Consider the following 15,045-nt stretch of genomic DNA (forward strand, 5'->3'; position numbering starts at 1 on the left):
TTTTATTTTTTATTTTCAAATAAGTAGGCTTAAAAATTTTAGGAGGCTCCTAATTTTGAGGGCCCATGTGCCGTCACCCAGTCCGCACAACTTGTGGGCTGGGCCCGCTCATTGATCTCTCTCATCTCGAGTCATTATATAGTGAGGGCCGTATATAACACCCTCACTACATAATTCTTGCTTGTCTCTTTGAATGCTATAACCAAAGGTGTCTAACACTCAAAATAACCTACTAATTACAAGCTGGCAAGTAGTTTAGGCTACACTTAACCGTAGTCCTACTTTACCAAGGAAACAACAATAATTAAAAATTTGGCTTCAAAACGTGTTTCAATACAATAACGCAAGTTATACAACTTCGACTTCACAAATATGGCAATATAGTTTCGGTCAGAGATGAATATGGTAATTTGGAGGCTGGCTCTACTGTTTTCCCTACATACACACTTGCAAAATTTCACGTTTGGGCTGACTATAAATTTCACTTTCGATATCAATCATTGCATTTGCATGGATGCCAGCTGAACATGCTTGCAAAGTCTGTCATGACTTGGTCTCCTTGTCATATTATATTTACATAAACTTGCTTGGTCAACCTTCTGACCTTGCTTCCTTGCATTTCTTTAGTTACGTCGTGGGTATTCTGAGCACATATATTTATTAAGCAAGACGATGCAGAGGTGACATTGCCAACTAACCAAGGAGCAGCACATTATATTAAGCTGGTCATACACATATGGATTTTTTTGATCCAGGGAAGAAACATGCCGTCCTCTCACTTTTTACCTTCTGTGTTCTTATCAATTGTTTGTCTGCTGAAATTGAAAAAATGCGTTACGATAGTCCCCTTGTTGTGGAAGAGATTCATGTGGGAGTGATTCTTGATATGAAATCAAGGGAGGGGAGGATTGTCCTGAGCTGCATTTCGACCGCCGTCGCTGATTTCTACCAGCTGCACAAAAACTACAGCACAAGAGTAGTTCTCCACAGCAGGGATTCCAAAGGAGAACCTCTACATGCTCTATCAGCCGGTGAGCCATTCTTTATAACAAGTCTCATATATATCTACTTTGCTTTCTTAATTGGATTTTATTTATTATTTATTTTTTGTTACATTGGCTTGTTTCCGTAGGACTTTTTGGTTCAAATATTTCTTCTTTAACAACTCTGGTGGTTCAAATTAATTCAATATAGTACGTTTTTTTGGTAGATTAGAATTCCATGGAAAGCGATAGTCTGATAAATTTTAGTCATTAAATTTTTCCTGAACTTTTGTGTGCTAGCTTATGTGGAAGTATCTTATTTATTTATATATATGTAGGCCCGCTCCAAACTTTATTTATTTCAAGAAATAAGGCAATGCCGAGTAAATTGTTACACTAAGATTGCCTTATATGTAGAGGTATATGCTCTCGGCCACTTGATTTACAAACTTGCACCAAATTTTTCTTCTTTACCAGCTTTTAGAGGCCTGATCATAGTGTTAATTGAACAAGAGTTGGTGCCTCAGGGATTATTCTTAATCATATATGACTAATGTATCTAAAGTTTAATAGATCAGAACGTATATGGAAAAGCGATTGCAATTCATATCTATTAAAGTTGTGGTTTACATGTTACCCAATACAGCTCTTAATCTTTTGAATGTCATCAAAGTGGAAGCAATAATTGGTGCACAAACAAGTATGGAAGCACACCTTTTGGCAGATTTGGGAGAAGCAGCTAAAGTCCCTGTGATGTCTCTCTCTGAACCTAGTCCTCCTCCTCTCAACGACAATAAATACCGCTTCCGTATTGGGATCATACCGGATCAAACTTCTCTAGCTATGGCAATCAGCGCCATTTTTGATATTTTCAAATGGAAGGATGTTACTCTTGTATATGATGAGAACACAGATTATGGGAAAAACATCATTCCAGCTGTGGTCAATTCCTTCCAAGAGACAAATGTGCGTATTGCACATACAAGTTCCATTGCTGCATCCTCAACAAATGAACAAATCATTGAAGAACTCCGTAAGTTAATGGAATTGAAGACTAAGGTATTTCTCGTCCATATTTCACATTTACTTGCGCCTCGTCTTTTCTTAAATGCGAAAAAGTTAGGAATGATGAGTGAAGGGTACGTTTGGATTTTGACATCAAGTAGCATGAATTTCTTGCATTCCATGGATTCTAATGTGATTAAGTCAATGGAAGGAGTGTTGGGTTTGAAGTCACATATTCCAGCATCAACCGGCCTCCAAAATCTTACTTCAAGATTGAGGAGGAAATTTTACATGGAGTATTCCAATAAGGAGGTAACTGAGTTAAGTCCTTATGGAATTTGGGCATATGATGCAACTTGGGTTCTAGCAGAAGCAGTTGAAAGGACAAGGAGTAAAAATTATACTAAATCATTCTCCAAACATGGAGTTGTGTTGCTTAGAGAAATATTACAAACGGGATTTAAAGGTTTAAGTGGTGAAGTTCAATATCCAGATGGGAAACTAACTTCAGGTGGATTTGAGATTGTAAATGTGGTAGGGAAAGGGGAGAGAACGGTTGGATTTTGGCCTTGCAAAGAAGAAAAAACCACAAAAGAGTCATGCATGCCGCTTAGTAATAGGAGAAATTTACTCTTCACTGACAATTTGGAAACAATCAGTTGGCCTGGGGGATCCAAGAGGCAATTGAGTAGTGAAATAAAACTGAGAATTGGTGTTCCAGTGAAAGTAGGGTTCAAGGAACTTGTGGGTGTGGAGCATGATCTTCAAACCAATAGAACATATGTAACTGGCTTCTCTATAGATGTATTCGAAACTGCAATTAAAGCTCTGCCGTATAAAGTACATTACGAATTTTTTCCATTTGAGAATGCAAATGGAGTTATGGCTGGGGCTTACAATGATCTTGTTTACCAAGTCTATCTCAAGGTATGGTTGATTAGTCCCAATACATTACAGTAACGACCTTTTTGTTTTCTCTATTACTTCTCAGTCTATTATACAAATTTTTAACTTAGTTCCTGGGTTTCTTTGTCACCTATTGGGGGCACGACACACTAGAATTATGATGCTGTTGTGGGAGATACGACGATCACATCGAACAGGTCTCAATATGTTGATTTCACAATACCATACACTGACTTCGGTGTGGGAATGCTAGTACCAAATGAGAAGGACAACATGTGGATTTTCTTGAAACCTCTCTCAACAGGTCTTTGGATAACAAGTGCGGGTTTCTTCATCCTAACGGGTTTCATCGTATGGTTAATTGAGCGTCCTGTCAACCAAGAATTCCAAGGCACACGATGGCAGCAAATCGGAACGATATTCTGGTTCTCCTTCTCAACCCTTGTTTTTGCTCATAGTAAGTACTCTATCTCACTTCTTCCAATCACTATTATACAGATTTTCCTGCTAAAGCAATGCTCATCAACTCAATATTTTTTAAGATCTTTGTTCTTTGTTGCAGGGGAGAGGTTGGTAAACAACTTGGCCAAGTTTGTAGTGATCATATGGGTTTTTGTTGTGCTTATATTGACTTCCAGTTACACTGCAACTTTAGCATCAATGATGACTGTTAAACAAATACAGTTGAACTCAAGAGGGAGCTATATAGGTTACCAGTCAGGTTCCTTAGGAGTGATAGTGAACTTGAATTTCAAAGGGATTAAGCCATACCGTTCAGTTGAAGAATATGCTGATGCTTTATCAAAAGGAAGCAAGCATGGTGGCGTTTCGGCGATAATTGATGAGGTTCCATACATCAACATCTTCCTTGCAAAGTATTCTGCAGACTACTCCATGATTAAAACCAGATCTACCACCAATGGTTTTGCCTTTGTGAGTAATCTCTCCACTAAAAGTTGCATGCATTCTGGAACATAGAGGGAGCTTATAGGGGACCCCTTTGTTTATTTGTTTCGGTTAAAGTTACAATAAGAAACACGTCACTCTGCAATGTGGTTTAATGTTCCGAACCGTAAAATTTTAGGGTTTAAGCTTAAGATGGTTCCTGCAAAAAGTGATATAAATTGAAATCATATATCATCATAATTAGGTTATGTATAGGAAAGGCAAACACTGTAATTGTTCATAAACCTGAAAGATAGACCGATGTCCTAGAAGTAGTCTTGAATAACTATCAATTTTAATAAATAAAGGAAACAAGAAAAAAAGTTATACTTTTGTAAGCTTATATATTAATTTGTTATTCATACATCTTTCATATTCAGGTTTTCCCTAAAGGTTCGAAATTGGTTCACGACGTGTCAAGGCAAATAGAACATATGAGAGAAGAAGGAAAGCTTATAGAGATGGAAAAGACCTGGTCTCTTAGAAAAACAACTCTTATGTCTGAGGAAGCTACTACCACAGGTCCCAGTACTCTTGACCTCTATAGCTTTCGTGGTTTATTCCTCGTTACTGGGATTTCTTCAGCTTTTGCTCTCTCCTTGTTCTTAATTTTCTCCACAACATTTAGAAATCTGATTAGAAAGCAACTGCAATTGATTGGACGACAACTGCAGCGTTTAAGGATGTATTCCTGTCCAATTTAGCTTCCAGTGGGAACTGAATAAATTAGTCTATTGTACATGATGTCCTTTACTAATTATATAAATTGATTTCGCTCCTTCCTTTGGAGGATTCGAGTATAACACTGCATGTATAGCTATGTGCCAGAAATCGTAGTGTCATAATGCTAAAGTTGTAGTGGGAGTAACATGCAGTTTGCTTAATGCACATTTGGGCAAGTGTTCCATTATTTTAGGGAGTCGTTATTGGCACTCTAAAACAGTCTCGTTCCTTATAAAGACGTAATAGAGAAATTATATCCTGCCTCTCTGTATCGCACTCATCAAGAGTGGCGGATCCACATAGGGGGGAGTCAATTGACCCCCGCAAGCCTGGAATCTGCCATAGGAACCCAAGAACTTGACCCCTACAAATGCCCAGAAGGTGTTTGATGAAATGCCCCAAAGAGGGAGCAGCCATAGCCCATAGCAAGCAAGCTTGCTTGCTGCCCAGCGCGCGCGCGAGGAACCCAATGGGTAGAAGATGTTCAAGGTGTGGGAAAGAGAGGCTTTTAGGTGTTGTATCAAACTCCGGTTTGCTTCTTTCTCTGCTGGTTTGTGGAAGAGAAGTCCCTTTTGGCATTTCCATTATGCTCAAACTGGCTCATGGCTTCTTTTTTTGTCTGAAAAACTGGCTCATGGCTCAACGCATAAAATCATTAGTAGACAGGGTTTTTTCTTTTTCTTTTTTTTAATAGGCCATGATAAAATGGGTGTTTTTTTTTTAAACATAATAATAATATAATAAAAGTTCCAAAGCATAATTAACTTCTTCTGAATGCCTCGGTAAATAATGAAGTTTTTTTTTCATTAAGCAAGCAAGCAACCATTATGAAAATATAATAATTAAAATATTACCTCACTAAAAAACAAGTTAGCAGATTAAATAGAAAGAAAAAGCTTATATCTGAAAGAAAAAGTTTTTGACCATATATAAAGCTTTTGATCGAATATATGGAGTAGAACAAATGGATGTGTAACTCGAGTTGGAGAGTCAGAAAACAAGGAGTGGAAAACACGAAGTGGAAATCACGGAGCTAAAGTCATGTATGTGCTTTCCAATTTGGTTGTATGTGTGAAAAAGAATGAAATACTTGTTGACTTGTATATACTTAATTGTACATAATTGCAGATTAGCATAGTTAGAGGCTTCTTCATAGGAGTTGACTTTTAGCCTTTATTTCCTTTCCATACTTGTAATTGGCTGTTCACTATTTAATCCTCCTTTTGGGAGAAGAATAAGACAAGCGACTATTCCTATATCTCTAGAGAAGTCAACATGGTATCAGAGCTCTCTAGAGAGGAATTTTGAAACCTTCTTACAGGTTACTCCAAATTAGCCAGAAACCCTAATACCCAGACCTAAATCCCTAAATACCCAAAACCTGCCCACTTCTACAGACACTACCGACTTCTATTTTATGGATTTCCTAGTCTAATGGGAGATATAACAGATTCTTCTAATTCTCAGCCTCTTGTATCTCTTCCAGCCAATTCCAATCATCATCATGATTTGAGGAATGTCCAGTAGTTGTTGCCAACTAAGCTTGATGGCACCAATTATCTGGCTTGGTCTCATTTTGTGAGATTATATATTACCGGTAAAGGTCGGATTGGATATTTGACTGGAGAGAAGAAGCAACCAGATAATACTGACCCAAAGTTCATAACATGGGTTGAAGAAGATACTATGCTTAGATAATGGCTTTTCCAGGCTATGACCCTGGATATTAGTCTTGGCTATATGCGTCTCGACTCCACTCATGCCATATGGGAGGCGGTTTCTCAAACCTATTCTGAGGGAGGTTGTGATGCCCAGATTTATGAATTGAAACGTCGAATCCAAGCCACTACTAAGCAAGGTAAGACGTTGGAGACATTTAATTCACTCCAAGCTTTATGGTAGGAACTTGATTATTATCAGCCGTGCGACATGAAGTGTTCTAATGATATTGCTGCGTTGAAAAAACGAATCGAGAAGGAAAGTACATTTGAATTCTTGGTTGGTCTTAATCCATATTTGGATCAAGTGAGAACACAGGTGCTTGGAAAGGATCTTTTTCCCTCTTTGCGTGAAGCCTATGCATATGTGCGTGCCCAAGCTCTCCGCCGATCTGCTATGGTTATGCCACCATTTTTAGAAGGGTCTGCCTTGATTTCTATAGCAAACCATTCGGCTTGGGCACCACTAGTACATCAATCTAGTTCTTCAGCTGTTGTCTCATTTGGTAATGTTGCTAAGAGTTCGAAATCTGATGATAAGGATGCTTTGAAATGTGATTATTGTCATTAGACTAAGCATGTGAGAGAGCAATGTTTCAAGCTCAATGGTTATCCACCTTGGTGGCCAGGCAAGAAGGGTGAAAAAGCTGAAGGCAGCAAGGGAGGAGGTGGAAAATGGGGCCGTTCCAGCTCCAGAGCCTATCACACATCTTTTAGTGATCAGAATGACCAACCTACCTCTCAGCTTCTTCTGCTCAAATGGAACAAATCGTTGAAGAGTGTGCTCGCTTGCTCTCTGATAAAGGATCTAAAGGGGCTTTTGGTTCCTTAGCCACCTCCTCAGGTAACTTTGGTTGTTGTCTTAGTGCATCTGGTAAGTCTTTCTTGGACTCTTGGATTATAGATACAGGGGCAACTGATCACATGACTTCTAAACTTGATTTCTTCTCTCGTTATTCATCCCATAGTAAGACTTATGTTACCACTGCCAATGGTTCACCCACTCTTGTGGTTGGTGAAGGCTTTGTTTTTCTTTCGAATTCTCTGTCCCTCTCAAATGTTCTCCATGTTCCTGGATTGTCTAACCATTTATTGTTAATAAGTCAGGTTACTAAATCTCTAAATTGCTTTGTCACCTTTTATGACACTCATTGTGTAATTCAGTATCAACGGACTGGGGCAACGATTGGTCGTGGTAGTGAGAAAGGGGCCTCTATCTCTTGGATGACCCAGCTGGCTATACTAGTTCTCCCACAGTTCATGCACTTCAGTCTACTACTGACTCACCCAAGGACATTTGGTTATGGCACAAACGACTGGGACACCCATCATTTATCTATTTACAAATTTTTTTTCCTTCTTTATTATCTTTGGTTGATCTTTCTCAATTTAAGTGTGAAATATGAGAACTTGCTAAGCACCACCGTGTTTCTTACCCATTAAGTATTAATAAAGGTTCTGCACCTTTTGCTCTTGTCCATAGTGATGTTTGAAGTCCTTCTCGTGTGTCAAATTTATTCAATTTCAAATGGTTTGTCACATTCATTGACGATTATTCCCGACTTACTTGGGTTTATTTGATGACTAACAAAAGTGAGGTTTTCTCTATTTTTTAGTCCTTTCACCAAATGATCCATACACAATACAATTCTAAGATTAAAGTCTTCCGCTCAGATAATGGGGGTGAGTACATCAATTCTGGTCTCAAAGCCTATTTTTCAAATCATGGCATTATTCATCAAAGATCTTCTAGTTATACCCCTCAGCAGAATGGAGTAGCTGAATGGAAAAATCGCCATCTTCTAAAAGTTGCTTGTTCCCTGCTTCTTTCCATGTTTGTACCAAAGTCTTATTGGGGGGAGGCTATCCTTATCGCTGCTTATTTGATCAATAGGATGCCTTCGCAAGTTCTCAAATTTCAAACTCCCCTTCAGGTGTTCACTACTGCATATTCTCCTTCTACTGTTAATCATCTTCCTCCTTGAGTGTTTGGTTGCATTAGTTTTGTGCATCTTCATCATAGTGGTAAGCTTGACCCTCATTCCCTCAAATGTATTTTTCTTGGCTACTCTGCCACTCAGAAGGGGTACAAATGTTATCATCCTCCATCCAAAAAATTCTTTGTTACTAGGGATGTTACTTTTCATGAGGAACATGCTTCTTTCTCTAATCTTAGTTCTGAGACTTCTCTTCAAGGGGAGCATATAAGTACTGAAGATAAGTCTTATGGTGTGCCAATGTTTGAGTTGGAAAAAATTGAAAAAAATGAAAGTGAAAAAAATGATAATGGAAGAGAAGGCTATTCCTTGATTCTCCCACCTGTTGGTCATTGTATGTCACCATATGATTTGGTGTATACAAAAAGAGATAAGGTGCCCTTTCAGAGAAATGATCAATCTGCTAACCCAGAGACAGGTAATTCAAAGGTAGAGTTTGTTGAACCTTCTTGTTCTTTACTTGAAAATAACCCTATAAACTCTGTTCCTCTAATTGATAATGAATTACCTATTGCCTTAAGGAGACCACTTCGTTCTTGCCCATCAAAGTACAAATATCCTATTTCAAATTTCATGTCTTCTCATTGTCCCTCCCCATGTTTTAAATCATTTGCCTATCAGTTGTCTTCTGTATCTGTTCCTCAAACATTGCAGGATGCACTAGACAATCCAAGGTGGAAGGAGGTGATGGATGAGGAATTGAGAGCTTTACGAAAGAGCTCTACTTGTGAGTTGGTGAAGTTGCCAAGGGGGAAGAAAGTTGTTGATTGCAAATGGGTGTTCATAATAAAACATAAGGCAGATGGCTCTGTTGACAGATACAAGGCAAGGTTGGTGGCAAAAGGGTATACTCAGACCTATGAGATAGATTACCAAGACACATTTGCTCCAGTTGCAAAGATGAACATAATTCGAGTCCTCCTATCTTTAGCAGCTAACTTGGGGTGGACTCTTCAACAATTTGATGTGAAGAATGCTTTCCTCCATGGAGACTTAGAGGAGGAAATATACATGGACATGCCTCCAGGTATAGATGAGATCTCTCAAGGAAAAGTATGCAGACTGAGAAAATCATTGTATGACCTGAAACAGTCTCTTAGGGCATGGTTTGGTAGATTCTGTCAAGCTATGCAAAAGTATGGATATCGTCCTAGTCAAGTAGATCATACATTGTTCCTACGACATTCTCGGGATGTGGTAGGATTACTATTGTTATTGTTTATGTAGATGATATCATTATGATAGGGGACGATATAGAGGAGATCAGTAAGCTGAAAATACATTTGGCCAAGGAATTTGATATCAAAGACTTGGGGATACTACGATATTTTTTAGGCATTGAAGTGGCACATTCAAAAGAAGGAATCTTTGTCTCACAAAGAAAATATGTGCTTGATCTTCTGACTGAAACTGGAATGTTAGCATGCAAGCCTGTGGACACTCCAATTGGACAAAATCATAAATTGGGAGAGCAAACTAATAATACACCTGTTGATAGGGGGAGATATCAAAGATTGGTAGGGAAGTTGATATATTTGGCTCATACAAGACCAGATATAGCTTATGCAGTGAGTGTCGTCAGTCAATTCATGCACGAGCCACGTGAGGTCCACATGCAGGCAGTTGAAAGGATACTTGGATACTTGAAATCAGCACCTGGTAAAGGCCTTTTATTTTCAAAGCATGATAACTTTGCTATAGAGGCTTATACATATGCAAATTGGGCAAATTCAATTTCAGACCGGAGATCAACCACAGGATATTGCACGTTTGTGGGTGGCAATCTAGTCATTTGGCGTAGTAAAAACAATCAGTTGTTGCTAGATCTAGTGTTGAGGCTGAGTTTAGGGCTATGGCCCATGGTGTGTGCGAATTATTATGGTTGAAAATTTTATTTCGAGATTTGAGGATTACTATTCAGGGTCCTATGAGATTATTTTGTGACAATAAAGCAGCCATTAGTATTGCTCACAACCCTGTACAACATGATAGAATCGAACATATTGAGATTGATAGACACTTCATCAAGGAGAAATTATCACAAGGATTGATTTGCACTCTGTACGTGAAAACCAATGATCAACTTGCTGATATTCTTACTAAGGGAGTTTCTAGCAAGGTGTTTGAATCTTCTTTAGCCAAGCTGGGAATTCAAGTATCTATTCTCCAGCTTGAGGGGGAGTGTTGACTTGTATATACTTAATTGTACTTAATAGCAGATTAGCATAGTTAGAGGCTTCTTCATAGTAGTTGACTTTTAGCATTTATTTCCTTTCCATACTTGTAATTGGCTGTTCACTATTTAATCCTCCTTTTGGGGGAAGAATAAGACAAGCGACTATTCCCGTATCTCTAGAGAAGTCAACAATACTAAGTATGATATTTTGGATTTGTCAATTTTTGCGTTGATTATTATCCACACGGCTGTGAATGGCACAATAATCCTTGGTAGGAAAATAATGTAAAAATCACGGATACAATTTAATCCTTTAATCCTTGGTGATCAAGAGAATAGACAAGACCAAAAAGGGCTTTATATGCCTGTTGCTTCCTATGGAATACCAATTGGTAAAGAACTACATCCAAATGGTCTCATGAAGCCATAAGATAGCTTTTTGATTTAGAGAGAACATAAATTTGAAATCATAGTTGTGGATATATACAAAATAAACTCAAAAATGCGAAATTACCCGAAGTTCATAAAAGGGAAAAATGCGAAATTACCCAAAGTTTCATTAAGTTGCTGTCTTGAGAATCAAGTGCACCAGTCGATATGAGGTTCCCTCTCAGAGGAAGAACCTGACATATTCCATGACCTTTTATCAAGTGCACCAGTTCATATGCGAAATTACCCAACCTAATATGCATAAGAATTAAAAAATAAAAAAATAAAATCGTAGTATCTGGAGTATTAATATATATAAAAATTTATAAATAAACCCAATCCTAGACACATGTATTTATAAAAAAAAATTCAAACACTATTTAAACATAGAAACACACTCAAAATCAACAATTGTATATGTTTTGGGCGTGTTTATCAATGGATTTTGAGTGTTGTAATGATGGGTTTTGGGTGTGTTTATAAAGTGTTTTGGGTGTTGGGTTTTTTTATAATTTCAGCCCTCATTTTGGGTGTTTTAGTGAAACTCCCTAATATATATAACCCTTCAAACAATTATTACTCACTTCACATTTGGCTCCTCCCTGGAAATATAACTGCAAAGAAGGAAATCAAAACAACAGTTTTTAATTTAAATGTGACTCCGATAATGGATTTCTATAATAAAATCTGACTCTTGGATGATATATGAATCCTCATAACTTTTCGAATAAAATAATAATAATACTTACTAATCTCTATCATTGGCAGAATTAGGAGAAGAAGCGAAAGTCCCTGTAATTAATGTTTCTTTCTGAACCTAGTCCTCCTCTTCCTCTTGGCAAATACCCCTTCTTTATGGAGATCACACAGGAAGAAACTTTTCATCAAGTTAAGGCTATCAGTGCCCTTATTGAAACTTTCAAATGGAGGGATGTTATCCTTCTATATGAAAACTACATAGATTATGGGAGAGACATCTTTCCATCTTTGATTAATTCCTTTCAGGAAGCAAATGTGAATATTGCATATAAAAGTTGCATTACCTCTTCGTCAACGAATGAACAAATAATTGAAGAACTCCAAAAGCTCAAGACATTGAAGACTACAGTACTTTTGGTGCATATACGTCCCATTATCTTATGCCTCGCCTTTTTTTAAATGCGAAAAAGGTATGAATGATGAGTGAAGGGTATGCATAGATTCTGACATCAAGTAACATGAATTTCTTGCATTCCAAGGATTTATCTGTGATTGAGTCATCAATGCAAGGAGTGTTGGGTTTGAAGTCTTATATTCCAGCATCAGCCAGCCTCCAAAATCTTACTACAAGATTGAGGAGGAAATTTTACATGGAGGATCCCAATATTGAAATAAGAGAGTTAACTGCAGAAGAAATCTGGGCATACGATGCAACTTGGGTGCTAGCAGAAGCAGTAGAGAGGGCAAGGATTTCGCAAACAAGCCAGGAAAACATTGAATTGGACCTAGTGGATGATTTGAACAATATTCGATCCTCAAAACATGGAGTTATGCTTCTTAGACAGATATTGGAAAGTAGGTTTAAAGATTTAAGCGGTGAAACTCAATATATAAATGGGAAATTGAATTCATGTGCCTTTGAGATGGTAAATGTGATAGGAAAAAGGCAGAGAGGGGGTTAGATTTTGGACTTCTGCAGAGAAATACTCTCCTGATAATGGATGAAACTTACTTTCAAGTTTCAACCAAGGATTTGAAAACTCTCATATGGCCTGGAGAATCAACAACCATTGTTAGAGGTTCAAAGTTACAATCGGATGAAATAAAAGCACTAAGAGTTGGAGTTCCAGCCACCTCAGGGTTCAAGGATCTTGTGGACGTGCACTATGACTATCTAACCAAGAGACCAACTGTCACTGGTTTCTGTATAGATGTTTTCAAAGCTGCAATAAGCGGTTTGCCATATAAAGTAGCCTACAAGTTTATTCCATATATAAGTCAACTTATGATGACCTTATTCACTAGGTCTATCTCAAGGTATGTTGATTCAGAAATACAATAGATTAAATGCTAGCTCGTGTATATAAATATCAGTGTAATGTTCTCTTGCATTGCCAAATGAATGCTTATGTTTCCAAATTGTGAACGTGGACCGCACATTCTAGCAAAAACTTTCCTGATCGGTATAGATTCACTAGTTAACAAATCGATCATATTAATAGTATGCGTTCTTGCAAAGGCTTTGAGCTGAACTCATTATGTGCTGCAACTAAGAAGTTCAAAGCTTTTTAAAGCTCAATATATATTATATGATTAATGGTCCAATCTGTCTACTAGTACTTCTCAAAGTTAATACCAATTTCTAACTATTGGTTTTCCATATCGCATATCGGGTATGCATGAATAAACTAGAATTTTGATGCTGTTATTGGAGATACAACAATCACACCTACCAGATCTTTAAAAGTTGATTTTACAATACCATTTACTGACTTGGGTGTGGGGATGTTAGAACCAAATCAAGAGGAAAACATGTGGATTTTCTTGAAACCTCTTTCAGCCGCCAGTCTTTGGATAACAAGTGCTGGTTTCTTTATCCTAACAGGTTTCGTCGTGTGGGTAATTGAGCATCCTATCAACCAAGAATTCCAGGGCTCTCCATCACAGCAAATCGGTACAGTATTATGGTTCTCCTTCTCAACCATTGTGTTTGCTCACAGTAAGTGCTCTGTCTCAAGCCTTTTTATTTGTACTAGTTTCCCTGCCAAGACAATGTTTAACTCAATTTTTTATATTTTTTATCAGATCTTGTTTATTATAAAGTTGTTGATAACTCAAATCTTGATTGCTCATATAATGTCAATTTCCAATAGATTTCTAAAGATGAGCATCTGTTTATGATAAATAATAAATCTCATCAATTTCTGATTCATAATTAATGTAAGAGAAATGAGCAATGAATGAGCAATGATACTTTTCTTTTTCTTTTGCTTGATTTTAAATATCTTTTACATATTGACATATGTCGAAATGCTGAAATGTTGTTGTACATGTTGCAGGGGAGAAGTTGTTAAACAATTTGGCAAAGTTTGTAGTGATACAATAAAACCAGATACACTGCTACTTTAGCATCAATGATGACAGTTAAACAGATTACAATATAACCCAGAATGCAAATTACATAGGTTTCCATGGTGTATTGGCCCCAGGAACTATTTAGATAACTATGTGAAATCCTGAAGGTCGTAGAACGTACAATTCGGTTGAAGAATTTAATGATGCTTTATCAAGAGGAAGTAAGAATGGTGGTGCTACTGCCTGTCATTGACGAAATTCCTTACATAAAGTCCTTCCTAGCAAAGTATTCTGCTAGTTACTCTATGATTAAACCCAAGCCTATATACCAATGGTTTTGGCTTTGTTTTGTGAGTAACCTTTCTAAACGTTGCATATGCATTCATATATAAATAAATAAATAGATATACATATGCGACACGTTGCACAATAGCGATTTAAAACATTGTATATGCAAGCAGTTGATTAAATGAATCAAATAAGCCTTTATAACTGATTCATCTTTTTTGTTTTCATGTTTTACCCGAAGGCTCGGAATTGGCTCAAGACATGTCAACTCGAATTGAACACTGAGAGAAGGAAGAATGCTTTTAGCAATGGAAAGGGACTGGTTTCATGAAGACACAACTACTGATCCTCATACCAGTACTCTTAACCTTGACAACTTTAGTGGTTTATTCCTTGTTAGTGGGGTTTCTTCAGCTCTTGCTCTTTTTTTATTTTCTTTGTTCTCCTTAACAGGAACGGGGTAAAGAAATGCATTCTTCAAAAGTACAATGGAAACGAACAAATCAAATATACTACACAAATGGTGGTTTTGTAATGCTAACTAAGGTTGTTTCATGGCTAGAAACAAACTAATTTCTAAGCAATTTGCTCAATGTATACTTGTGTATGTATTAACGAATGCTAAACAAGAGCTGTTAAACCAAAAAAATTCACAAATTTTTTTTTTTGGATTGCATTTGCCTAAGCTCACGTCCAGCAGGCTTATCTAATATAGATGATAAGTGTTTCAAAAAAAAAAGTAAAGCCAATTATCCAATAGCCTTTTCAAGTTTCAAAGCCAAAGGATAAAATAATTCAAAAGTGGCTTGATCCCACGTGCA

General features: G+C 37.3%; 1 protein-coding gene and 1 pseudogene across 1 annotated transcript; both read left to right on the forward strand.

The window, feature by feature from the left end:
- The first annotated feature begins 736 nt into the window (after positions 1-736).
- Positions 737-4,609, forward strand: LOC103331269 (glutamate receptor 1.3-like). Its single transcript, XM_008233881.2, has 5 exons — positions 737-1,031; positions 1,630-2,915; positions 3,048-3,351; positions 3,457-3,827; positions 4,220-4,609. Exons 1-5 carry the CDS (start codon positions 737-739, stop codon positions 4,541-4,543), a joined length of 2,580 nt encoding a protein of 859 aa, XP_008232103.2. The 3' UTR covers positions 4,544-4,609.
- A 1,882-nt stretch (positions 4,610-6,491) lies between these two features.
- On the forward strand, positions 6,492-14,688 carry LOC107881123 (glutamate receptor 1.3-like; annotated as a pseudogene).
- The last annotated feature ends 357 nt before the right edge of the window (positions 14,689-15,045 follow it).

The sequence above is a fragment of the Prunus mume genome, linkage group LG5, assembly GCF_029339155.1.
Source record: "Prunus mume cultivar Tortuosa linkage group LG5, ASM2933915v1, whole genome shotgun sequence".
NCBI lineage: Eukaryota > Viridiplantae > Streptophyta > Magnoliopsida > Rosales > Rosaceae > Prunus > Prunus mume.